The sequence below is a fragment of the Marmota flaviventris genome, chromosome 2 (genome assembly GCF_047511675.1).
Source record: "Marmota flaviventris isolate mMarFla1 chromosome 2, mMarFla1.hap1, whole genome shotgun sequence".
NCBI lineage: Eukaryota > Metazoa > Chordata > Mammalia > Rodentia > Sciuridae > Marmota > Marmota flaviventris.
In genome coordinates this window covers 102,488,384-102,514,036 of record NC_092499.1, presented here as the reverse complement: position 1 = coordinate 102,514,036, position 25,653 = coordinate 102,488,384, and the positions used below count along the sequence as shown (strand labels likewise).

General features: G+C 33.5%; 2 protein-coding genes across 8 annotated transcripts in view; one reads left to right on the top strand and one right to left on the bottom strand.

Annotated features, from left to right (window-relative positions):
• Ccpg1 (cell cycle progression 1) overlaps positions 1 to 8,475 on the top strand; it is a 38,876-nt gene extending 30,401 nt beyond the window's left edge. For 5 of the 6 annotated variants that reach the window (XM_071608283.1, XM_071608279.1, XM_027924821.3 and 2 more), the window contains 3 exons: positions 1,132 to 1,253; positions 4,098 to 5,503; positions 7,684 to 8,144. In XM_071608283.1, the coding sequence (XP_071464384.1) occupies positions 1,132 to 1,253; positions 4,098 to 5,503; positions 7,684 to 7,873 (1,718 nt within the window). In that variant the 3' untranslated portion in view covers positions 7,874 to 8,144. Of the gene's footprint in view, positions 1 to 1,131; positions 1,254 to 4,097; positions 5,504 to 7,683; positions 8,145 to 8,330 lie in introns of those variants that run through there. The other variant, XM_071608282.1, reaches the window with a different exon arrangement.
• Pigb (phosphatidylinositol glycan anchor biosynthesis class B) overlaps positions 8,443 to 25,653 on the bottom strand; it is a 28,122-nt gene continuing 10,911 nt past the window's right edge. The window contains exons 7-12 of one of the 2 annotated variants that reach the window (XM_071608284.1): positions 19,188 to 19,239; positions 17,851 to 18,062; positions 17,066 to 17,130; positions 11,876 to 12,089; positions 9,561 to 9,741; positions 8,443 to 8,816 (exon numbers count right to left, since the gene is read on the bottom strand). In XM_071608284.1, coding sequence (XP_071464385.1) covers positions 8,670 to 8,816; positions 9,561 to 9,741; positions 11,876 to 12,089; positions 17,066 to 17,130; positions 17,851 to 18,062; positions 19,188 to 19,239 — 871 coding nt within the window. In that variant the 3' untranslated portion in view covers positions 8,443 to 8,669. The remainder of the gene's footprint in view (positions 8,817 to 9,560; positions 9,742 to 11,875; positions 12,090 to 17,065; positions 17,131 to 17,850; positions 18,063 to 19,187; positions 19,240 to 25,653) is intronic. The other variant, XM_071608285.1, reaches the window with a different exon arrangement.

Here is a 25,653-nt window from a genome sequence, read left to right as displayed (position 1 = left end):
GGTTACTCTGGGTATTATAAATAAGAGTATTTCAACATTTAAAAAACCCTGAATTTCTTTTGAGTCATTTTGAAACAATGAATTCTATAAACAAAACTTAAAAATAAATGAATCAATGCAGAATTTCATATTCATATTTCATATAGTGTTTATACTATCCAACAGTTATCTGTAAGTTGTTAAAAGTTTTTGATATTTTTCAAGATGAAGACATTTTAAAATAATTTTTGTAGCAGTAAAGAGGGGAAAACACGGTAAACTACCATTATATCCTTTTATTTTTAAATTGTATGACATCTCTTCATAATGGTATGTCCACTCAGTAATATTAATGCTGCTGGATGCGTTTTGCCCTATTTTTGATTTAGTGTTTTGTTTTGTTTTGTCCATGCATGAAGTTTGTAGGAGCATGTGAACAGCATGTCTTGGCAAAATAACATTTTGATTTTAGGGTGAAAATAAAGGAGTCTTCCTTTATCATTGCTGGGATAGGGACAGTGGTACTCCACTACAGATTTAACCATTGCAGAGTTCTTAAAAGATTTGGCTTTGAGAATGGTAGGTACCAGACAGTTGTTTTCTATGATGTACTTTTTGGGCTTGTTGTATCGTTTAGGCAGCATATTAGAGAGACACACATAGAAATTTTATGTTTTCATGTTTACTTTTAACCTGTGGAAAAAACACTACCAATTGTTTATTTCTCTGTGTAAAGGGATTTTGAATAATTTACATACTTAAAGGTACCCACAAAATGACAAATCTGAATGTCTTCAATATAGTAAGAATGTTTAATAAATTATTTCTTGTTAGAGTAAATGTAGGCTGGTGTGTTCATTTTAATCAAAAGGCTAGTGAACTGCTTAAATGTTCCTGGATCTATACTAAATACATTGACTATTTGGACTGGTTTGTATTATAACTAACCTCCATCATCATTTGATGAATGATATCATATTTATTCCATGTTTATAAAAAATCTGGATTTTTAAAGAAACAAAATGCTAACACTTTGAAAAATGATTTTATCTAGATTTAGAGACAGATTATATTTAGATGAAATGTTTTCTATATTTTAAAATACTGGTGATCATAATGTTTCATGCTTCTAATAAAAATTTTTCATTTTAGGCACAATTCAGATTCAGAAACACCAAGAATTAGTCAGAAAGATACACGAAGATGAACTGAATGATATGAAGGATTATCTTTCTCAATGCCAAAAGAAACAAGGACCTTTTATAGATTCTAAGGTGTGTACCACTAAAAAATATTAAAAATAATTGTTAGTATTTGTACTATTTAAATAAAAAGTACAGTGAAAATTAGTAATATTGGTAATTGTTTATTAAGTACTTACTATATCTTAGTCACTATCAGGAAAGCACTGTGTATCTCTTATTTTTTATAACAATATTGTGATTTAAGCAAGCATTAAGTTCATTTTATAGATGGTAAGGAGAGCTATTTGTTTCCAAGTCTCTAATTTCAGAGGCCTTTCTTCATAACTGTTGTATTAAAATAGCATCATTTAAAATTGACATTCTAGATATATGTTTTTTTCATGCACACATTTTTGCGTACACACCACTTTATTAACATTGTTCTCACAGAGCTCAGTAAAATATTCTCAAGAGCTGGGGCTTTATAGCTGCTCCAGGATCTTCTTTGTTGGGTGAAATGGCCAGTATTTTTAACTGTTTTTGTTGTTGTTAGATCTGACAGAATGGAGGGCATGTGTATTTTCCTACCTAAAATTCACCTAACTTCAACAGGACTATACAGTCAATTCTGTCTCCTTACCTGACACCTTAGGTGGTTTTTGAGGTTAAGAAAAATAGTTGGTTTCATATTTTGTTCTTCCCTAGGAAGGGTGGTAAAGGAATGATAGTAAACTCAGGATAGAAAATTTAAGCTGTTGATTTTTCCATCCATTCCACCATATCTCCCTTATAGTTTATGTACGTGTACTTTATAGGTTTATGATTACATTTCTTGGAAAGACAGAATCCTGGTTTATGTTCAAATTGTATCTTTCAGGGAGTACTGCTAAAGTGAATTTTCAGTGGTGCAGTTTTTCCAAGTATTTAACAAGGTGCCATTTTTTTAGTTTCTGGTTCTGGAGGATGGCATTGGCTTTTACAGGACATATGTCTTTAGAGAATTTTTTCAGATCTCGTTTCCTATTAAGTGTGGTTCCAGTGTTGAAGCTGTTTGGAAGACCTGCCCCGAATCTCTACTTGTCAATCACTTAATTTCAAGATCAAGTTTATATATGAGGAATGCTGAATTCTTCAGTTCCCCTGTGGCTTCCTGTGTTTGTGCAATAAAAGATTACATTACATAGGGCTCTTCTACTCCATAGTCTAGTGCTATTGAAATTTGTTGTCTCAGACAGGTAGAGCAGATGAAATAATTATGATTGAATTTAAAATCTTAATTTGTCCTTTGAAGATTGAGTTAAACAGTGAAGCAACCATTTCAATTATTTTTCAAATGTAAAATGCTATTATTCTATTGAGCTTTTTTCCATCCTTTTTCTTGTTAAATTAGATTATGATTATTGTCTCATTCAAATAGGATTAGCCATAATGTCTATAGTAAATTAAGCCAAAGTTAGATATCACTTTGTAGATTTACACATAGATTTTTTTTTTTTTTTTCAGTGCTTGGGATTGAATCCAGGGGTGCTTTATCATTGAGCTACCTTCCTACCCTTCCCCACTTTTTTTTATCTTGAGCCAGGGTCTTGTTATATTTCCCAGGCTGTCATTGAACTGGTTATCCTCCGGCCTCAGTCTCCAGAGTAGCTAGAGATTACAGGTGTGTGCCACCAGGCTTAGCTACAGTAGAATTCTATAAACCTGATTGAGCAGTTTCTCTGTCAAAGGGTGCTGATTTCAGAGTTACATTAATCTATATATTAATCTTCAGAGTTAATTTGTACAGATTATAGAGTTAACTGTAATCTGGTTTATAGTGACTTGAAATTCGGGAAATGACTTATATTTCAGAGATTTAGTCTGTCCTTCAGTGCTTGTAGAATTCTGCCCTTATCTAGAAATGTTTTTATAGGATTAAAATGTTTCAACTAGGACTAAGAATATCTGAAGTGTTTCTAAACCAAGAACCTTGTGAATGCCAGGCAAACACTGTACCACTGAGCAACATACCCAGCTTTAAAATTTTTTTTTTTTCAAAATTTTGAGACAGTGTTTCACTAAATTGCTGACACTGGCCTCCAATTTATGATATTCCTACTTCAGCCTTCTGAGTAGGAGTGTGCCATCATATATTACAAACTCAATTTTTGGAAGCCTTAAGTCAGCTCTAGATGACATGTTACTTTTTATAAAGATAACTTTCTTAATTTAAGAAATGGAAAAACCCTTAGTCTGATCTATATTCTTTAGGATTTTTTTTTTTTTTTTGGAGAGCATCCTGTATTCAAAAAATAGACTACTCTGTTTCTTCTAACATATAAATGGTGCTTGAAGCTAGTAAGAACTTCATATTATTATGAGAAGCCTCAATCAGAGGCACTCCTCATTTTTTCTTTCTTTTGCAGTGCTGGGGATTAAACACAGGGCCTCAGACATGTTGGGAAAGCACTCTTACCACTGAGCTATATCTCGGGCTGCTTATATATATTTTTTCCCCATACGGGAAAGGATAGCCATTTATTATTTGTTTTATTAGTGCATTATAGTTATATATAAAATTATAAAATCAGGGTTAATTTTCACATAATTATATAAGCATGAACTATAATTTGCTCCAGTTCAGTCCCCCGTATGTCCTTATTCCTTTATTCTACTCTGCTGGTCTTATATTTAGGGATTAACTGAGCTCTAGATAACTTTTCCTTGTCTTTATAAATTCTTCCACCATACTATTTTTCTTAATTTGATATAATTCTCTGCACTGCATTTTCTTTTATATGAAATTTAGTGATTTCTAGTTTTATACTGTTGAAATAGTACACAGGACACAGGACTTGTAGAAATAAAGACACTAAAGTTAATAGGATGTATTTAAAGATTTAATTGCAGCTTTTAAAACACTTGACATTTTTGTTCTCTTTCAAAAAAATTTAGTCATTGAAAGAAAACCTTGCAAGGTGTTGGACTCTTACTGAATCAGAGAAGATATCCTTTGATACTCAGAAAAAGAATCTTGCTACAGAAAATCAGTATTTAAGAATATCTCTGGAGAAGGAAGAGAAAGCCATATCTGCATTACAGGAAGAGTTAATGAAGTTAAGAGAACAGATTAGAATATTGGAAGACAAAGGAAGAAATACTGAATTAGTTACAGAAAATCAGAAACTTAAGCAGCATTTAGAAGAGGAAAAACAGAAAGTGCACAGCTTCCTTAGTCAAAGGGAGACTCTGTTGGCAGAAACTAAGATGCTAAAGAGAGAACTGGAGAGAGAACGACTGATAGCAATGACTTTAAGGGTGGAACTTCAGCAGTTAAGCACGAGTCAGTCACAAGACAACTTAGATTCTCCCAATATATTGACTGAAAAAAAGGAAATAGCAGTCTTACAGGAAAGACTCACTGAGCTGGAGCAGAAACTAAACTTTGAACAGCAGCGTTCTGATTTGTGGGAAAGACTGTATGTTGAGGCAAAAGATCAGAATGGAAAACAAGAAACTGATGGAAAAAAGAAAGGTAGCAGAGGAAACCATAGGGCTAAGAATAAGTCAAAAGAAACATTTTTGGGAACGGTTAAGGAAACATTCGATGCCATGAAGAATTCTACCAAGGAGTTTGTGAGGCATCATAAAGAAAAAATTAAGCAGGCTAAAGAAGCTGTGAAGGAAAATCTGAAAAAGTTTTCAGATTCAGTTAAATCCACTTTCCGACATTTCAAAGATACCACCAAGAATATCTTTGATGAAAAGGGCAACAAAAGATTTAGTGCTCCAAGAGAAGAAACAGCGGAAAAACCAAGAACAGTTTTTCGTGACTGTTTACATCCACAGAATAAGGCACCTATGCAAGACCAGAATCGTGGAGGCCCTACTCTGCAAAGGGAAGGAAGGAAAGAGAAGCCAACTCACTTTGAAGAATTTAGAAAAAATACAAATTTACAGAAGTGCAGTGCTGAGCATGATGACTGTAGGGGAAGTTATCTCAGAAAGGCTTGTTCTGGTATATTTGAATATGCTCAACAAGAATCCGTTAATCCTTTTAAGGTAATGATGAATCCTGTAAGGATTGATGAATTTAGACAGTTAATTGAAAGATACTTATTAAAAGAATTGGATGCTTTTCATCATTGGAAAGAACTAGATCAATTCATCAACAAGTTTTTCCTAAATGGTGTCTTTATCCATGATCAGAAGCTTTTCACGGACTTTGTTAATGATGTTAAGGATTATCTTAAAGACATGAAGGAATATCAAGTAGATAATGAAGGAGTGTTTGAGAAGCTGGATGGATATATATATAGACACTTCTTTGGTCACACTTTTCCCCCTCCATATGGACCCAGGTCGGTTTACATAAAACCATGTTATTATAATAGTTTCTAACAATTTTATATTGTGGTAGCATTTTTATCATTTGATGAGTTTCTTAGGTTACTATTTCTAAAAGACATGCTTTATTATTCCTGAAAATTTAGAATAAATTGAAAGATAGTTTTAAATTTATAAGTATTAAAAACTGAAAATTTAATATAACAATCACTGATTTAAACAGATGGTTTGATTTATATCTTAAAAATTAGTTATGGATATAGAAATCCTATTTTGGCTAATTATGTTTCTTTTTAGTATAGTTGATATGAAAAGATAATTACCTTAAGTGGAATTATTTTCCTTTAATTTCTTTATTCACCTTAGGAAGCTAGGAGCGAACAACACAAATTTTACTCTGAAATCAGAAGAGCTCACATATGTAACAATTATAGTGCCCCACCTGTTGTCATTTGTCCATTTCATATTCCAACTTAATTATTATATGTAATACTTACTACAGAATTATTTATAAGGGTAGTGGCATGATCAAAGAGGCAAACTCAGCAAGCCAGAAATTCTAATGTGTATACTTCATAATAACTTTTAAATCCATTGTTTATCTGCTTTTTATTCTGTAACATGAAACTCTAATACTGAAATGTTAGCTTCACTTTTTACCTTTGAGATACATATATCTATATGTTTTTATGAATAAATGTAATGTGTCTATAAAATAATGAGACTGATTATGTTGTCTTTAGTTATTCAATATCTAGTGCTGTAATGAGCAAAGTGTTGGGAGGCTGTCTTGAGGAAACAAATTGAAAATTTCTTAATGTAAACAAGCTCACAAGCTAGGCAGATACAGAAAATTAAATGAAGATATGGAGGCACATATATGGTGGCCTCAGGTGTCTGAAGATGTCTGGAAAAGCTTCATGATGAGGTGGCCTTGGAAATAAACTTGTTGAGTTTTCACTTGAAAAGCCTTGGAAATGTGAAGCAAGGTAGTGCAGGGGGGATGAAAAAAAGATCATGATGGCCTTGTTTTATGCTAAAGGATTTGTCTTGCAGGATATGCAGAATTTCTGAAGAATTTTGAAGTAGAGTGGAATTATAGATTAATTAGATGACCTTCTAGATTACTGGCAGCAGCCTGGAGGATTCATTGGAAAGGTGTGAAGCTAGAATGCAGTATAATAGTTGGGAGCTGATGAGTATTAGAACTAAGATATAAAGAGTAAAGACAGTTACACAGTAGGTAAATAGTTAAATAGTTATTTCTTGTGCAAGATAAGTAGAAAGTAACAATGACTTCTAGATTTCTGGGATGGGCTACCTTGTGGATAGTGATATCACTCAGATATGGAATGCAGGAATGTGCTTTTGGGCACATTGTAAAAGTTGTGAAGGTATCTATTGACATCAATTAGAGAGGATTAGTTGGCAGTCAATTAATGTTTCTGCCTTTCTGGCCCAAACTCTGTGTGTGTCTGTGTGTGTGTGTGTGTGAAGACAGTCTCTACTGGAGGTATTTATCAGACCCTTGGGGAACACCAACATCGGTGCGGTTGTAGAGAAGTCTGAGAAGGGTGAGACTACAGAATAGAATCATGAAAACCCAAGTAAAAGTAATATTTAAATTGCGTCAAATGCTTTAAAAGTTGAGGACTGAAAATATTTCTTGGTTTGGGAATTGAGTGCCCAGGATAGCATTATGGACTTGCCATAATGTAGTGACAGAAACCTGCTCATGGAAACTGAGGGAAGAAATGCAGATGTTGTGAATTTTTGCTATAAAAGAAAGTTAAGAGCCTCTTTTGGTAAGAGATGTGTGTATATTTCTGTGAGGGATGAAGCCAATGGGGGAGGATTGATTTTTTTTTTTTTTTTTTTTTGGAGAGGAGGAAAATAATGGAAACACATCTCATTATTTTATTGTCACATTCTATTCTTATTATCTCCTCAGTATTTTCCCTTTTGTCAGTACAGTTACATTTGTCTGTTTTTGCTTTCTAAAGGGTAAAAAAATGTATAATACTCACTGAACTCCCTCTCCCCTGCTTTATAGTATGGACATAATAGGATTATACTGTATTAACATCTTTTTGCAGAATGTTCAGATAGATTAATGGAGAAAAACATTAAAATTGGTTTTTATTTAAATAAATTGAACTCTAACATAGATGAAAAATGTGTTTACTACTTTCAGTCGACCTGATAGAAAGCAACGTATGGTAAATATTGAAAACTCCAGGCATCGAAAACAAGAGCAGAAGCACCTTCAACCACAGCCTTATAAAAGGGAAGGTAAATGGCATAAATATGGTCGCACTAATGGAAGACACATGGCAAATCTTGAAATAGAATTGGGGCAATTACCTTTTGATCCTAAATACTGATTCATGATTAAGTTAAATTAGAAAATTAAGAGAGACATGGATGGTTTCTACAATATCTGGTGTTTAAACTAAGATCAAATTATCAAGATGACAGTGTCTGTCTTTCATTTTTAAAAGTTCAGTTTGGTCGCTTTGTATTTATATTATTACACAGAAGCATCAATCAACAGCTTACTAACCTGCATATTCCAGTAGTTTAGCTTTGTTGAACGTTTTTTCCTCTTTTTTTGCACTGGAAAAAAGTTTCATTAAAGAAACCAGGCACGCAACAGATTTTGTGCATGAAATGAGACTTCCTAGCAGTGTATGAGCTTAAAGCAAGCTCGTCTCATATGTGACAAAGTGTGATTAACACTGATTGTGTTAGAGTTTTGCAGTAATAGAAAGTACATTGTGATGGGATTTCATCTCTTAACATTTTATAATCTTACACTTCTTGTCTTTTTGTGGGTTCAAGAGCCTGTTCACTTGTGAAGAATTTGCTGCCCTCTTAAGAGCTTGCTGACTTGTTCTCTTGTGAAATTTCGTGCACATCTGAATATTATGGAAGAAATAATAAAACTACACCATGAGGAAAACTAAAGGTCTTTATTTAAAATCTGGCATTGCATTAATATGTGATTTCTTATTCTGTGATATTTTATACAATTTCTCAGTAGTGATATTTGGTAAAGCAATCCACAGTGGCTTTTTGCAAATTCCAGGAGTTAAACTTGGTGTTGACTAAAGTGTCTAGCAGCACCTGAATATTTCTACCCAGAAATGTCAGTTTCTCTGGAGAAGCTGTAAACACAATTTAGAATTTCATCTTCTGTTGATTTCCCCATTTAAGTTTTCTTTCATAGACATATATGTGACTTCCAGTTCGACCCTCCGGCAAGTGAGTGTGGAAGAAAACAGCAGTTCTCTCATAATTTCTTGAAATTAGGAAAGTACTTATTTCCTAGAAGTAAATAAATGTTTAAGTAAATAAAGGCTACATTTTGTTGTACTGTTTCAAATAATTTTAGAACTGTCCATTCTAATCGCTCCTCTGCAACATTTTTCTTCATAAAACAATATTTCTTTTTTAAAAAATTTTTTACTGGTGCATTATAATTATATAAAGTAGTGGGATGCATTGTGTTGTATTCATGGATGCACACAGCACAATTTGGTCTATTTCATTCCCCAGTACCTCTCCTTTCCCTCTTCTTCTCCCTTTCCCTGGCCCGCATCCTCTACTGATCTCCCTTATATTTTCATGAGATTCCCCTACCCTTGTGTTTTTTCCATTTTCTCTCTAGCAGCCACATAAAGGAAAGCAAACATAATAGCCCTTGACTTTCTGAGTCTGGCTTATTTCACTTAGTATGATTATCTCCAGTTCCATCTACTTTCCTGAAAAGGACACAAGAGTTTTTACTCAGCCATCAAGAACAAAATTGTGTATCTATAACAACACATTTCCTTTATTCACTCAGAATAAAACAAGATTCCTTTAATAAAAGAATTAACTTATAATAACAAACATATCTCGACAGTTTTAGAACTGGGGCTGATTTTGACTGGGAAAAAGACAAATTATGGAATATGGGGGTTGAAAAAGACTATAAAATAGCTTATGTTATTTTTTTACCTGTGTGTTTGCTAAACCTGGGGTTGAATAAAAACACTGAGTTTTTTTTTCTTTTTCATGTTTACTTACCTCCTCCAAAACATTGAAAATGATCAAGTAAGTAGGCAGTGATGCATCATCAGGAAGCTCTTTATGTAACCAGATTAAGGGATTTAGGTAGAATGTATCTGCTTCATCAAGATACTGACTTTTCCCAGTCAAGTCTGGGGGACACTGGAGAAATCTCATTGGAAGTGGACAGTGCACATGGCTATGAGAAAAATGTTATCATAATATTTACAAGAGGTTAAAAAACATGGTGAATGTTTTCTGTTACTCTTAAGATATAGCATGTAACAGTCAGCAATTCCAATTAATGTGAAGAAGGAAGTCCTTAATACATATTACCAAACATGGAGAACATGATTCTCCACGGCATAAACAACAAGTCCAAACTTAAACATGAAACTCCCATTTCAAGGAACAAAGTAAATAATTTAGCAGCAGAGTACTGTTCCAAAAATCCAAATATTCTTTGGGATCAGGTAAGTTACCTCATTATACAGTAATTCTCTATAGGCTTATTGGGCAAGGTAGGAAAGTGGTTAATAATGAAAAGGAATTTTTGCTTTCTTGCCTTTCTGGTCTGAAAGAGGATGGATTACATCTTTAAATGACAAGTTTTACATACTTATGTAAGATTACTAATAGGGAGCAACAAATGTTCATTGATTAACAATCTAAGTAATGGTTTTATTGTGGTATAGAGTATAAAAAGATGGATTTATCTTTAAGGCCATGCAAAATTCCATGTTTTTAATTGTCTGAGGAAAAAACCGAACTTGATAAAAAGATTTAAAATGTTCAATTAGAGGGCTAGGATGTAGCTCTGATAGAGTGCTTGCCTAGCAGGTGCAAGTCCTGAGTTCAATCGCAGGCAGCGGGGGGAAAAAAAGAGAAAAAGACCCAGTTAGAAATGAAGTAAAATTATGGAGATTTATCTGTGAGATGCATATCAACTGAATTAAAGACTTGCTACTTCATAACTCATGGTTTTGGAGATGAAAAGCAGAAATTCCTGAGAATTTTAATCTGGAATGGGCACTGGGCCTTCTGTTTTTAGTTTTTTTTCAGATGTGCTTTGAAAAAGTTCACTTGAATCAAAGGGTGAAATATGATATATCAAGAACTATGTAATGTTTTGAATAACCAACAATAAAAAATTAAAAAAAAAAAGAAAAAGTACAAGATGAGAAACTGGGGGTGGTGGCTTACACCCGTAATCCCAGCAGCTCAGGAAAGCTGAGGCAGTAGGATTACAATTCCAGGCCAGCCTGGGCAACTTAGTGAGACCCTATCTCAAACAGCTAGGGACGTGGCTCAGTGGCAAAATACCCCAGGTTCAATCCCAGTACCACACACAGAAAAGTATAATATTAACTATACAAAAGTGAAAGACTCAACCCCTATTATATATGGAGAATATCTTGTTACCACTAGAATTCCTGTACCACCAACATGAACATGGAAGGACAGCAAATGTTCCCCACTAAGCATGCATATATCTATATATCTCTATATAGGTACATAGATAGGTAAGTAGATAAGCATATGTATAATGTATATAATATAAAATTTATTTTGAGAGGACTATATAGAAAAGAATCCTCAAGTTGAAGGAATACTTGAGGTCTTCCATTTAGCCTGTGGCTTTTGCAAGGCAATTCCAACTTAGTAAATTATGTGTTTATGATTGGCACTTGAGTATTCCAAAATGTTAAATTCTCTTAAAATTATATCCATGGTGATATTAATTTAATGTGCACATTGACTATCAACTCCAGATTGTTTGAAGCCCGGTTAAGTTAAACAGTTGTAGAATTTTATTTGGGGAAGCTAGTTGCTTTGCTCCTGTACCATTATTGACTGTTGGTAACTAGGATAGCTTCTTGGAATACAATCATAGGACCAAATGGATATCTTTTTGAATGCCTTGTACGGTAAGGCAACATTAGTATTTTATATTTCCTAGGAATACTTAATTCAAGCATTAGACAGACTATCACTTAATTGTACTCCCTGATTTTTATGGATGAGACAACTGATGCTCCAGAAGATTAAAAGACTGGTTTAAGACTGAGACAAAAGTACAAATGCAAATCTGAACTAGAATTTAGTGTTCTGAGATTAATTCAACGTTGTGTAAATAAAATTTAAGTATAAACTTTTTAAAAAGTATTTAAAAATATGATTTTCATTGATAGAATAAATGATTTTTAAAGTACAGTAAATAAATGAGTGGAAGTTTAAATTTTCTTATCATTTGATCAATGATCAATTGAAATCTGAGAATTTTAAAGTAGTTTTATTTTCTCAATAATAACATATATAACAACTTTTATTACCTGTAATAAGGAGTAGAGTGGCAAGGCATCATTATAAATACTGAGGCTGAAGATTTATTGGGACTGTTGTGACAGACTTTTTGAATATGACTCATGACATCAAGAGTACCTCGTTGATGAACTAAACCAGTATAGAGTGCGAGGAACATATTTGATAAAAACAGGAAACTTAGAGCTGGTTTTTTCCATGCTTTCAGGTGGGCTAGTGAGTATCCTATATGAAGATAGGTACATTGAATTGTAAAACTGGCAATCTTTTGGTTTCTTATGTTAACTGCAGATACATTTGTAATTTCATGGAAACGGCATAAACTGCAATGCTGTTGTAGACACAAAAAATAAGCAGTAAGTCATAATTTTTGTGACCATTCACTATCATTGTATTGTCATCTAGGTCTGAATCTTTCTAGTAAAAGATACTGTGGTGTGGTATTTTAGCTTATGGCTATTGAGTCTAACATGCAGATTTTAAGTCTCTAAGGGTTTTCAAATCATCTGACAATCAAAGTTTACCAAGGGAACTTCAGAATTTGAAGTTATTAAAGGGAGAGTTAGACACAATTATATTAATGAGTGAGCCATGAAAAGGCTAAGATGCACGTTTGTTTTTTACAGGGAAGTAACAGTTTCTTCAATACATATTATAAGATACTAGATTTTGTCACTCAGTAGGCATTTTTAACTGAAATTGAAATAATACAGCAAAATAGTTTTCACTGAAATGATCCACTTTCAAATGACCTAGCTTCAGAAAGTAGTAATCACCACCACATCAATGATGCTTTACCTGACTTAAAATTGGAGATTTTGCCAGTCACTGAAGATGTGGGACTTTATATGAACTCTGGTGATTAGCTCTCAAAATATGGAGCCTTTCACTTCACACATTGGCTAACTTGTTGCTAACTAGATGCCAAACATCGCTTTCAAATTCTTAAAGTAGGTATGTAGAATATCTCTGGGTGAATTGCATAAGTGATAATAGTTTACCATTGGAGAACAGGCTAGGTGGTTACGGACCAACCACTAGTATATTTATATTTGTACCATGAGCATTTTATTTTACAGTAACATAGTTTTTATCAAATTCTCATCAGACTTCTGTTAAAAAAAAAAAGTGCTGTAAATCCATTAAATCCCAGTTGATTACTTTCAAGGACAAATCTAAAAACTTGAGTATACATTCTTTCAGTATCCACAGGGGTCTGGTTAGAATATACCACTCCCCAAAGAACAAAAATCCTCAAATGCTGAAGTCCCTTATATAAAATGATATGCATATTACCTATGCACATTCCCCTGATTATTTTAAATCATCTTTAGATGACTTAAAATATCTAATACTGTGTAAATAGTGACATATTATTTATGGAAATAGTGATGATGGTGATTTATAGAATAATAAGAATGAAAAGTCTGCCAGTACATTTTCCTGAATATTTTTAATCCTTGGCTAGTTTTTGAATCCATGGATGTAGAACATGCAGAAATAAGAGTATATAAGAAGGCCCTGTGTAAGTTGGCCCTTTTATTCAGCCATGCCTCCAAATCAGATATTATTTAGCTTGACATACATTCTTTAGTTTCGGATATTTAGCATGGCAATTATTCTCCAGCAAGGATTAATGAATTTCTTCTCACCAAGTTATGGTTCATGGCAGTGGACAATGATGGGAAAGCCAATACATTACTAATTACCATCACATTTACTGAGGAGTGGCAAGGATGCATCCTGGTTTGGGCAAGAATTATCAGAAAACCTAATGTTAAGAAAAAAATCTCTACTATGTTCTCTACTACTTTCTACCAATTAGAAAATATATGAGTTAATCTTTCTACTTTCAAATACCCTGAGAAAGCTGTTAGGTCAGTTTAGTTTCAGTGATTACATGAGAGAAAGAGTAGTTTAATTTTGGAGTGGGATTTAAGAGGACAGGTATGGGTAAATGGTGAGACTTTGAACTTTTAACCACAATGAAAGTACTGGGTAAGGACAGTGGTATTAGGATGAATTTTGGTTGCTACTTTCCTAAGGAAACAAGTTGTATTTTCATGTTGTATAATGAGAAGTAAATAGATGATGTCCAAAACAAAGATCATTAGGTAGCACTGTAAGCATTTTATTTAGAAATAAGGAGGTAAATACCAAAATAACCTGTTAAAAGAATGTTTAAGTGATTGCTTGTGGGGAGTTTTAGGAGGGAGTGCAGAGGAAGATCATTTTTTTTTTTTTAAACAAACTACTTAGGAATGACAATTCAAACAGTGTGCATGTGCAATTTCAATAACAAGATCAGAATATAAAAAACAAAGTGGCCTAATCCAAGAGAAGCAAGTCTACCTTGGCCACTGTGTTAAAAACTAATTGATACCCAACTCAGAATTGGCAGCACGTACTAGAAACATCAGTATCTAGTTTGAGAGGAGAGGCATAAGCTAAGAATTTCAGCAATTTTAAGCCAGAGTTTTCTTTTTACAGGTAAACTTGAGATACAGTTTTACACATGTCACTACAGATCACAACCAATCATAGAAGGTATGTTTATAGAATCCTAGAGGACTGAGGAAAATTCAGACTAAGCAAGATAAGTTACTGCAGACTGAAAAAAAAAAAAAAAACACCTGCTATAATTTATTATTCTTCCTATGTTCAGTTCCATTATTTCCCTATCAAATGGTTTGGCCTGGCCATTTGAATTGCTTTGAGCAAAGAAAATGTGATGGAAATTCAGAGCCAGGGATCCCTCTCTAGTGATCCTGGATATACCAAGTGAATAGACCTCAGCTAGCCAATGGGAGGATGAAAGAACAGAAGAGCTGTCAGCCTTAGCCAACAACTGGATCCCAGACATATGAGAGCCCTGCTTAGGTCAACAGAGCTGTCTAGTCAATCTATAACTGGTCACATCTGCATAAGTGAGCACAGCAGAGATGAGAACAACTGTACAAATGAAATGTAGACTTGTAAATAATACTATATGGAATTTTAGGCCACTAAGTGTTTTTCTTTTGGAAATGATGTCTCACTACCTTGTCCAAGCTGGACTAGAACTTGCAATCCACCTGCCTCAGCCTCCCAATTAGCTGGGATTACAGGCACAAGCCAACATGCCTGGTCCAGCCACTAAGTTTTGAAGTGGCTTATTAGACATCAGTGGCTGACAAAGTTGTCTTTTTTTTTTTTATATAAAATAAGGTTAAAATAGGTCATACAAACAGATTAAGGCTCAGATTTGTGATATAACAATTTCAGGTGTCAGGAAAGTTTCAAGTTTCATCATTTAAAACACCAAGAACTGCAAAGAGCCATTTTTCTGACAGTGTTTCCTGAATGTCCAGATTTCTGTCTAGGTGAGCTCCTGCTGGAACCTCCTGGCAGTAAAGGTTTGTTGACTCTTAGTGGAAGTACAAATTATCTAGGAATCAGAGATTCTTTGGGCCCATCCTAGAATGTTAGTTCTATGTGTCTGGAGAAAAGAGAACACCTTGTGAGGAGATGAGGTGTTTTTCTAAGTCTCCATCCTGAATAGATACTTAATGAAAGGGTGATTGTGGGGCTTGGGATTGAACCCAGGGCCTCACACTTTCTAGGCAAGTGCTTTACAATTGAACTATACTCCCAGACCAAGAAATGGATAAAAATCCATTAAAATGGGGTCTTTTCATGCCTTCATCAAATTTTATCTCAAATTTTGAGACTCAGAATAGGGCCTAATTACAGGCATCCCCCCACTTAAAAGACTCAAACTTATGGACTGGGAATGAGGATTCAGACACTTTGACATTTCTGTAAATGCTTTATAAGAAACAGGACACAGAAGAGGACACAGAAACACCCAGATTCCTAAATAAACCAAACCAAACCATAAACAGATTGACAGATGGGGACACACACACATTTGTCTTCCAGTACTCTAACAATGCTTAATTATAACTAATGCTCAAGTCACTGTAAAAATAAAAACTTTAAAATCTAAAGTGATTTGTTAAAAGACTTCCTCTGGTAAATGGACCCACTATTATTAAAATTTGCCAAATGCTGGGCTGGGGTTGTGGCTCAGTGATAGAGCGCTTGCCTCACACACGTGAGGCACTGGGTTCGATCCTCAGCACCACATAAAAATAAATAAATAAAATAAAGATATATATTTAAAAAAAATTTGTCAAATGTGTATTTGTATATGAAGTAAGACTACAATAACAAAATTTGAGGGTTTGGTTTCAGTACTTCATATAAGTCACATACATAGATGTATATATTTATCTAAATAGTAGAGAGTACATACATCTGAAATCTGTAGGAGCTGATGTGTACTTGGTCAAAGAAGGCTACCTAACTCAATGGGTCATCTGGACTTTTTTTGTTAAGTAAAATTAAGACTTAGATTTGTAACTCCGTAGTTTTTTCCAGTCTCCAGTCCCAGTCCAAGTTGGTAATTCATTTCTTTCCCTCCTAATTCAGTTATTATTTTATTAAGGTTGTACTATTTGAAGGAAGCTAAAGTAAATTCAAATTTACTTTGAATTAAATTTGAAGTTAATAAAATTTTAATTCTTAATTTTCCCAAATCAATCAATGCAAAAATTCAGATTTTTTTGAGCTAAGTCAAATAAGATATTTTTAAAAAGTCACAGGTAAAAACTACAATGCGTATACCTCATGGAAAAATAGAGAAAGGGCCAAAAATAAAATCACAGGAGTGAATTCTTTTAAATCTATATTCACGGCTAGGTGTGATGATGCATGCTTGTAATCCCAGCAATTTGGGAGATTGAGGCAGGAGGATCGCAAGTTTGAGGCCAGCCTCAGTAACTCAGTGAAACCTTGTCTCAAAATAACAAATATTAAAAAAAAAAAAAAAAAAAAAAGGGCTGGGGATGTAGCTCAGTGGTAAAGTACCCTTGGAGTTAATCCTCAGTATCAGGGGAGGAAAAAAAAAGCATAGGCATTAGTCACTCTTAAAGGGGTAAATAGTTTGTGTGTAAAGGCAACAAAAATTAGTTTAAACAGCTACAAATATATCCTTATGTTTTTATCTGACTTCATAGGATACAGGGAAAAAAAATAATTACAATTAGCTTGTAATTAGCAATTCTCATTTAGCTTAGTTGAAAATAAATAATAGTTAATGAGCATTATTGTCTTTTAACTATTACTATATAATTTTTTATTTTAATAAAAACACTCACCACAGAACACCATACAAAATGGTAAAACTGGATAGATGAACCTGAATTCTTTGTGGCCCAACATGCTATAATAATAAAAGATATTAAGAAAAAAATATTATGTACCATTTTATTATGATACATGATTATTTGAAAAATTAATGTATTTAAAATGAAACACAATTAACATGATCTATATGTTTTCTAAGTATTGGAGATTGAATTTCTTCAGGAATTAGTCTTGTTATTTTGAAGTTATAAGGTAATTATGATGTGTCAAAACTAATCATGACATTTAATGTCGAAGTGAAATTATAAAGTACAATTATATTCTAACACAGATTTCTGTTATCAATTCAGTCAAGTAGTAGTACACAAATTTGGAATACAGATACATACATTTTCATTTGAATATTTCTCTGGCCCTTTAAATTTTTTAAGGAAATAAAATTTGTTCAACTAATTAAAAACTGAGTATAATCCTGGTTATCTGAAGTATTTATATGTGCACCAGCATAATTACTACTACTTCTGACTTTTAAAATAATCTCTTGGGCTGGGGATGTGGTTCAAGTGGTAGCATGCTCGCCTGGCATGCGTGCGGCCCGGGTTGGATCCTCAGCACCACATACAAACAAAAATGTTGTGTTCGCTGAAAACTAAAAACTAAATATTAAAAAAAATTCTCTCTCTCTTTCTCTCAAAAAAAAATCTCTTAACAAATCATAAAAGTTAATGTATTAGTTTACTTTTCAAAGAAACTAATTTCATGGTAACATTTACTACTTAAACAAATAAAATCTTACCTATATATTATCAGTGTCCATAGCACAGTCACCAAAAGTATCTGGTACTTCTTCGGGGCTAGAAAGCAGCCATGAATAAAGAAGGGTAAGTGAGTACCCAAGACAACTGGAAATCCTTGACTGAAGTACCAATGCCATGGATGAGAACCATAGAATGTTCCCAAGTTCTGCAGCACGTTAAATTTCAAAAAATTAAACTGAACCAGAGTCCACTGGAATAGTTGAAGGTAAAAGAAATAAAAATGTGTTAGTGTCAAGCATTACTCTGGCATGAGGGAATTTGAAAGAACCTTGATATTCAATCAGAATTTAAGTCTAAAAACCAGGCAATAGTTAACATTAATAATTTTAATTAATGACTATATGAAATCACTCAACTATAGTTTTTTCTTCTCTATGTACTGATGTGGTCTTTGTTATTTTTAAAAACAGTAGGGTTTTTGAGATTTAAGATGAACCTGAAAGATTGTGAATAAATGTTCACACACAGTTTGGTAATGTTATACATCCAATTAGAGATAGAGAGGATCCTAAAACTAACTTTTAGTAGAGGGTATATGTGGTAACCATATTAACCTATATTTACTCTAGTACCTTACAATGTCACATATTATCTACTAAGGTAAAACTCTTCAAACATGACAATTTGAATCATAGCACAAAGCAGATAATGACAGCAACAGTAATAACAAGTAAAATTAAGTGCTCACTTGAGCCAGGAACTGTTATTATTTTATGTGTTATGTCATTTAATCTTACTCAATTGTGACAAATGTCACAATTATTCCCGGATAAGGAACCATAGAAAGAAGAGTTGGAAATTTGTCCAAGATCACCTGGCTATTAATAAAGAATATTAGGCTTCAAAATATGGACAGGATTCCAAAGCCATAACCAACTTCTAAGTGGGAAAAAGGGAATTTAAAAACAACCAAAGGCCATTATGTACAGTTATTAGATTAAAATCTCAAACCAAATGACTGAAGAATAGAATATTTGGTTGGTGTGGTTTCTGCATGATTAAGAGTCAAAGTCATTAAAATTCTTAAGTTTTATTACTTTAGAATAATATTTTAGAATAGTATTTCTCTGGCTCTTCAATATTTAAAATTTTGCCTTAAAAGACTTCTGAACATCAGCTAGGAATACAACAGCACAGCAAATTGCACCAAAAGCATACACTAAAAGTCTTTTTAATAAAATGTATCACACAGCATTTAAAAAAAAAAATATTTGCCTCTGAAATATTAATGGATTAAAAAAATCCAACTTGAGGTTTTAGCACAACAAATGGTCAAAATAAAAAGTAGCTGTTAGCTTAATATATTTTTACTTACTTGACCAAAAAAAATACGATCAATTATTAGAGACAAACTCAAAGTTACAAACCTGAAAAACAAGAAGAGAATGGTGATTCAATTTCTGAACCTGCTGAAGATCCAATATTGCTGTACGGTTTTTGCAAGTATCTTGCACTAAAAGCCACTTTTAAAATGTTTCACAATTTCACCAGCTAAATATGAATGTAAACATTTTGAAAGATCTTTTGCTATGAGAACATGCATTTAAGCAGATTTTTCTTTTCAATGTTAGGGATCAATTCCTGGGCTTTATGTATGCTGAACAAGTGCTCTGCCTCTGAGTTATATACCCACCCCTTAATTTTTTTTAATTTAAATTTTGAAAAGTTGCCCAGGTTGACCTGAAACTTGGTATCCTCCTGCCTTAGCCTCCTGAGTAGCTGAGATTACAGGCCTGTACCACCATGTCCCCAGCTAAGTAAACTTCTGAAAATAAACACTATGTTTTCTGTTGCTACATAACAAGTTACCCCAAAACTTGGTAACTTAAAAATATGAATATTTATTACTTCATAATTCATGTGGGTAAAAAATCCAAGTGTAATTTGGCCGAGTTCCTCTGGTTTAAGAGCTCTCATGAATTGCAGTTGAGCTCTTTAGCTGAGAGTGCAGTTTCATATGAAAGCTTAATGGGGATGGAAGAGACAAGAGTTTCTGAACTCACAGGGTTACTGGTAGGGTTCATTCCCTTGACATGTGGATCTTAAGACCATTTCATGACATAATGACTGGCTTCTAGCAGGGTGTCGGGCAAGAAAGATGTATCCCAAGATGGAAGCTACGGTCATTTGTTGAAGTGACATTCCATCCCTTCTGCTATATGCTACTCATTAGAATTGACAAATCTAGACCACACACAAGAAGAAGGGGTTATCTGATAGCATAAGTGAGTTTTGCCTTTTTTGAATTTTATAAGAATGATATCATACCATATGTACTTTTGTTTCTAGTCTCTCTTAATCATCATGCTTGTGAGACTGAACTGTGTGGTTTTTGTATGCTATAGTTTGTTTATTTACAGTTATAGTGCATGTAACTGTGTATTCCACACTACCTTATTTATTCTGTTAATGGACACAGTGCTTCCCATTTTCAAGCATTATAAATAGTGTTGTTATGAACATTCATTTACAAATCCTTTTGTGTCCATTAATCTGTATCTCCTTTGGGTATATACTTAGAACTGGAACTGCATAGTCTAAGCCATTAGTTTGGAAAACTAAGTATTTATTCAATTTAATCTAGATATGGGGTTTTAGCTGATAATATATAATGTTAATATCTTCAGATAGGTAGCTTGCTTTTTTTTTTTTTTAACTCTCCTAATGGTGAATCTGATGTACAAAGTTTCCTTACACTATTTCTTAGTAGTCTTAATTACTGTAACTTTGTAATAAGTCTTAATATCTAACAGTGTAAATCCTCTAACGTTTTTTCCCCATCCAATTATTCTTGGCCTATTGCATTCCACTTAAAGTTTAGAATCAGCTAGGCACAGTGGCACCCATGTGTAATCCCAGCGGCTGGGGAGAATCACAAGTTCAAAGCCAGCCTCGGCAATTTAGCAAGGCCCTAAGCAACTTAGGGAGACCCTGTCTCAAAATAAAAAATAAAAAGGGCTGGGGATGTAACTTAGTGATTAAGTGCCCCTTGGTTTAGTCCCCCACAATACCAAAGAATAAAATGTTTAGAATCAGCCTTACAGTTCATTCTTTCTCCCTCTCTTTCTCTCACACACACAGAGCCTAGTGGTATTTAATAGGAATTGCAATGAGTATGCAGATTGTTATGGTTTGGATCTAGAAATGTCCCTGGAAAAGCTCTTGTTTTGAAAGCATGATCCCCAATGCAGAAAGTTTCAGAGGTGGGGCTTTTAGGCAATGATGAAAGTTGTACCTGAATGGATTACTAGGAAGTAACGGGAGGAAGGTGGAGCATTACCCCACAACCCAGGTTGTGCCCTGCCCCTTCCACTCTCTTTCTTCTCTCTGCACTTCCTGTCTGCCATAAGCCAGTTTTCCTCCACCATGCCCTTCTGCCATGATATTCTGCCTTACCTCAGGCCAAAAGCAATGGAGTAAGCGGACTATGGACTGAACCTCTCAAACTGTGAGCATAAAATAAACTTTTACTTCCCTAAGTTGTTCTTGACAGGTATTCTGATCATAGTGATGAAAAGCCAACTAACACAGAACACTTTGAGAACTGATACTTTAAAATAATCTATCATCCACCAACATGGTATATCCTCCATTTATTTAAGCCTTCATAAGTTTTTCCCAACAATGTATTGCAGTTTTCTGTGTAGATATCTTTTACAATATTTGTAAGGATCTGATGTTTTCTGATGTCTTTGTGAATAATACTTTGTTTTCCCATACACCCTTCACCTATTCCTATAAACTTCTCATTGTAAATAACATTATTTCTATATATCCTTCACCTAGATTCCTCAAATGGTAATGTTTTACCATATTTCTTTCTCTCTTGAAATAGATATTTTTTTTTTCTGAATTGTTGGGGAATAAGTTGCGGACATCATTTACCTTTTTAAAAATATGTCAGTGGATATTTCCTAAAAAGAATGTTTTCCTATATAAACTACAAATCAAACTCATAAAATTAAAATTACATCTTTACTATCTAATTTTCAGACCTTGTTCAAATTTTACCAGTTGTCCTAACAATGTCATTTATAGTAAGAAAAAAATTTCCTTTATTATATTCAGTTTTTATGTTTCTTTATAATACTTTAATATAGCATGATGGTTCCTTAAGTTTTGTCTTTAATAACTCTGGCATCTTTGAGGAATCAGGTCAGTTGTTCTGGAGAATGTACCTCAATTTGGGATTGTCTGATGTTTTTTCATGATTACATTCAGATTATGCATTTTGTCAGTGACACCACAGAAGGGATAAAAGTGTTTCAGTGCTTCAGATCAGGGGTTCCATAATATTGATTTGTTAGATTACTTGGCAATGTTTACTTACTTGGTTAAGGTGTGTCTGCCAAGTTTCTCTGTTGTATAATTATCATTTTATTCTTCATAATTAGTAAGTATCCTGGGGAGAGATACTTTGAAATTATGTAAATATTGTTTTTCTTAAATGTCAAACCAACTTTAGTGTCCAAGAGCAATTAATATTTGTTTATTGATCTTTTTTCAATGAACATGTTTAACTAATTAGTTACAATAGTTTATATTCTTTTAGATTTTCTACACATAGAATCATATCATATGGCTGTACTTCTTTCTTACCAACCATTTAGTTGCTTTTCTTACTGCCCTAGCTATGATGCATATTGTTGAACAGAAGTGGAGATAGGCATTCTTATTATCTTCTCCCACTCAGAGGAAAATATTTCAATACTAAGTATGATTTTGCTGTAACATTTTAATATAAATCATCATATTAATGAGTCCTTTTTCATTGCTTGTTCTCTAAGGGTTGTGTTTTAATTTTTATCCAAATCATGACGGGAATTTTATCATCTCCTTTTCTGTGTCTACTGAGAAAATCCTGTGATTTTTCTTTTTTTTTCTGTTAATTTCTAAATAAAGCTAATTTTGGTTATAATATAGTCCCCTTTATAATATGTCATTGGATTCAATTTGCTAAAATTTGTTTAGGATTTTTACATTCACAGTTATGAGAAATACTGGTTTATACCTGCCTTTTCTTGTTATGTCCTTGTTATACTGTGGTATAAAGGACATGCTTTTTTCATTACAGGAGTTAGGAAGTGTTCTTTTTTTTTTTTTTTTTAATTCTGTGGAAGAGTTTGTGTAGATTGATTGAGGTTTCTGCTTTCTTTTCTTTTCTTTTTCCTTCTTGGTACTGGGGATAGAAACTAGAGCCTCACACATGCTAGGTAATCACTCTACCACTGAGCTACATCCCCAGCCCTTTTTTTTTTTGAGACAGGGTCTAGCTGAATTGCTCAAGCTGGCCTCCAATTTGCAACCCTTCTTCCTCAGCCTCCAGTGTAGCTGAGATTACAGGCTGTTTCTTCTTTATTAAATGGATGGAAGAACTGATTATGTAGTCATTTGAAAACCTGATGATTCTTTGTTTGAAGGTCTTAATTGCAAATTAAATTTCTATAGTACTGTTCAGATTTTTCTATTTGTCAGTTTTGATAAATTGCATTTTTCTAGAAATTTGTCCATTTCATCTAAGATGTCAAATATATTAGAATAGCTCAGTGGTAGAGTGCTTAGCATAAAATAAATAAAATAAAGGCATGCTGTTTATGACTACAATTTTTTTTAAAAAATAAAATAAAGTTATTTATAGTATCCTTATCTCTTTAATGCCTGTAAACCCACAAGATGTCCCATACATCATTCCAATCTTGCCAATAACTGGGGACAAAATGGTCACTGACAGGTAACCAAACTATTTTTGATTTTATATAATGACAAAAATGATGTCACCAAATTCTCAAGATCATGAAGAAGGTAAGAAAAATAGGTCCATATACATTAGAATTTTCCCCTAAGGGCAATTCAATATTTTCCTCTAGAGAGACACTATTACTGTTTGGATATATAACTGGCTATTTTTAAATGGTGCTCGATATATAAAAGGCTGTTACATAGTTCAAGTCTGGAGCCAACTCTATGTATCAAGCATTTGAATAGGCTGATAAGTACTGTGGTTGACATTTGTTCTACACTGTATAATTAGAATTTTCACATGCATTATCTTATTATTTTTTGTACTTTCCTTCAAAATAAGACAGCATTTAATCTATATGAATAGCTTCCTCAGGCCTTTTCAGCCTTAAACATGCCAATTCTCTGTGCCTTGCCAACTTGTATTTATCTTGTATATCTGAAACATCACCTACTTTATAAAGCTTCTGATATTTCCCTTTCAAACAGAATTATTTTCTGTTTTCCTATACAGCATTTCTTTTTAATGTGGTGCTGAGTATCAAACCCAGTGCCTCACACAAGCTAGGAAAGTGCTCTACCTCTGAACCACAACCCCAGCCTAGCATTTCTTTATATATATGCAATGAAACACTTTAAATTGTTGGGTAGGAATTATTATTATTATTTGTTTCTACATAGATTTGACTTTGGGAGAAGACATTGTCTTCTTCACTTCTTTTTTCTTTCTATTTTGACATTTTAAAAATTGGTGCATTATAGTTGTACATAATGGTGAGATTGTTGTTACATATTGTACATGTACACAATATAACAATTTAATCTGGCCAATGTTGCTCAGAGCAGTCTCCCTCCCTTCCCTTCTCCCACCTACTGATCTCCCTTTGATTTTCATGACACGCCCTTATCCTCTCTTTTCCTTTTTCCTGTCAAGCTTCCAAATGAGAGAAAACATATAAACCTTGACCTCCTGAGTTTGGCTTATTTCATTAACATAATGGTCTCTAGTTCCATCTGTTTTCCTGCAAATGACATAATTTCATTTTTATTCATGGCTCAATAAAACTCTATTGTGTATATATATACCATATTTTCTTCATCCATTTATCTGTTGATAGAAACCTAGGCTGGTTCCATAATTTGATTATTGTGAATTGTCCTTCTATAAACATGGGTATACATGTATCACTGTTGTATGATGACTTTAATTCTTCAAGAAAAAGAGGTGTGGTATAAGTGGGTCATATGGTAGTTCCACATCTAGTCTTTTGAAAAACCTCCATACTGATTTCCATATTAATTTACAATCAACAGTGTGAAAGCGCTTTTTCTCCACACTCTCTAGAATTTATTATTATTTGTATTCTTGATGATTGCCATTCTGACTGGTGGGCAGTGAAATCTCAGTGAAGTTTTGATTTGCATTTTCCTAATTGCTAATATTGTTGAATATTTTTTTCACATATTTGTTGGCCATCTGTATTTCTTTTGAGAAGCATCTGTTTAACCCCATTTATTGAGTTATTTTATTTTTTTGGTGTTCAGTTTTTTGAATTCTTTTTTATTTTTTTATTTTTTAGTTTTAGGTGGACACAATATCTTTATTTTATTTTTATGTGGTGTTGAGGATCGAACCCAGTGCCTCACACATTCCAGGTGAGCACACTACCACTTGAGCCACATCCCAGCCCCAGCCCCTAGAATATATATTCTTTATATATTCTAGATTTTGATTCTCTGCCAGAAGAGTAGCTAGAAAAGATTTTCCTCTCATTCTGTAGGTTCTCTCTTCACATTTCTAATTGTTTCCTTTCATGTGCTGCTTTTTAATTTGATATCATTCCATTTATTAATTCTTGGTATTATTTCCTGAGCTTTGGGGGTTCTCTTAGTTATTTCTTAATTAACAAATGCTTGACACAAATAGGTTAAATGCTCTGAGTGAATAAACCATATCAACTTTGCTGAGAGACTAAAAAGACTTTTTTCATATACCTCAGTGTAAAAGTCTACTTGATCTGGGCCCCTCTTATCTTCTGACA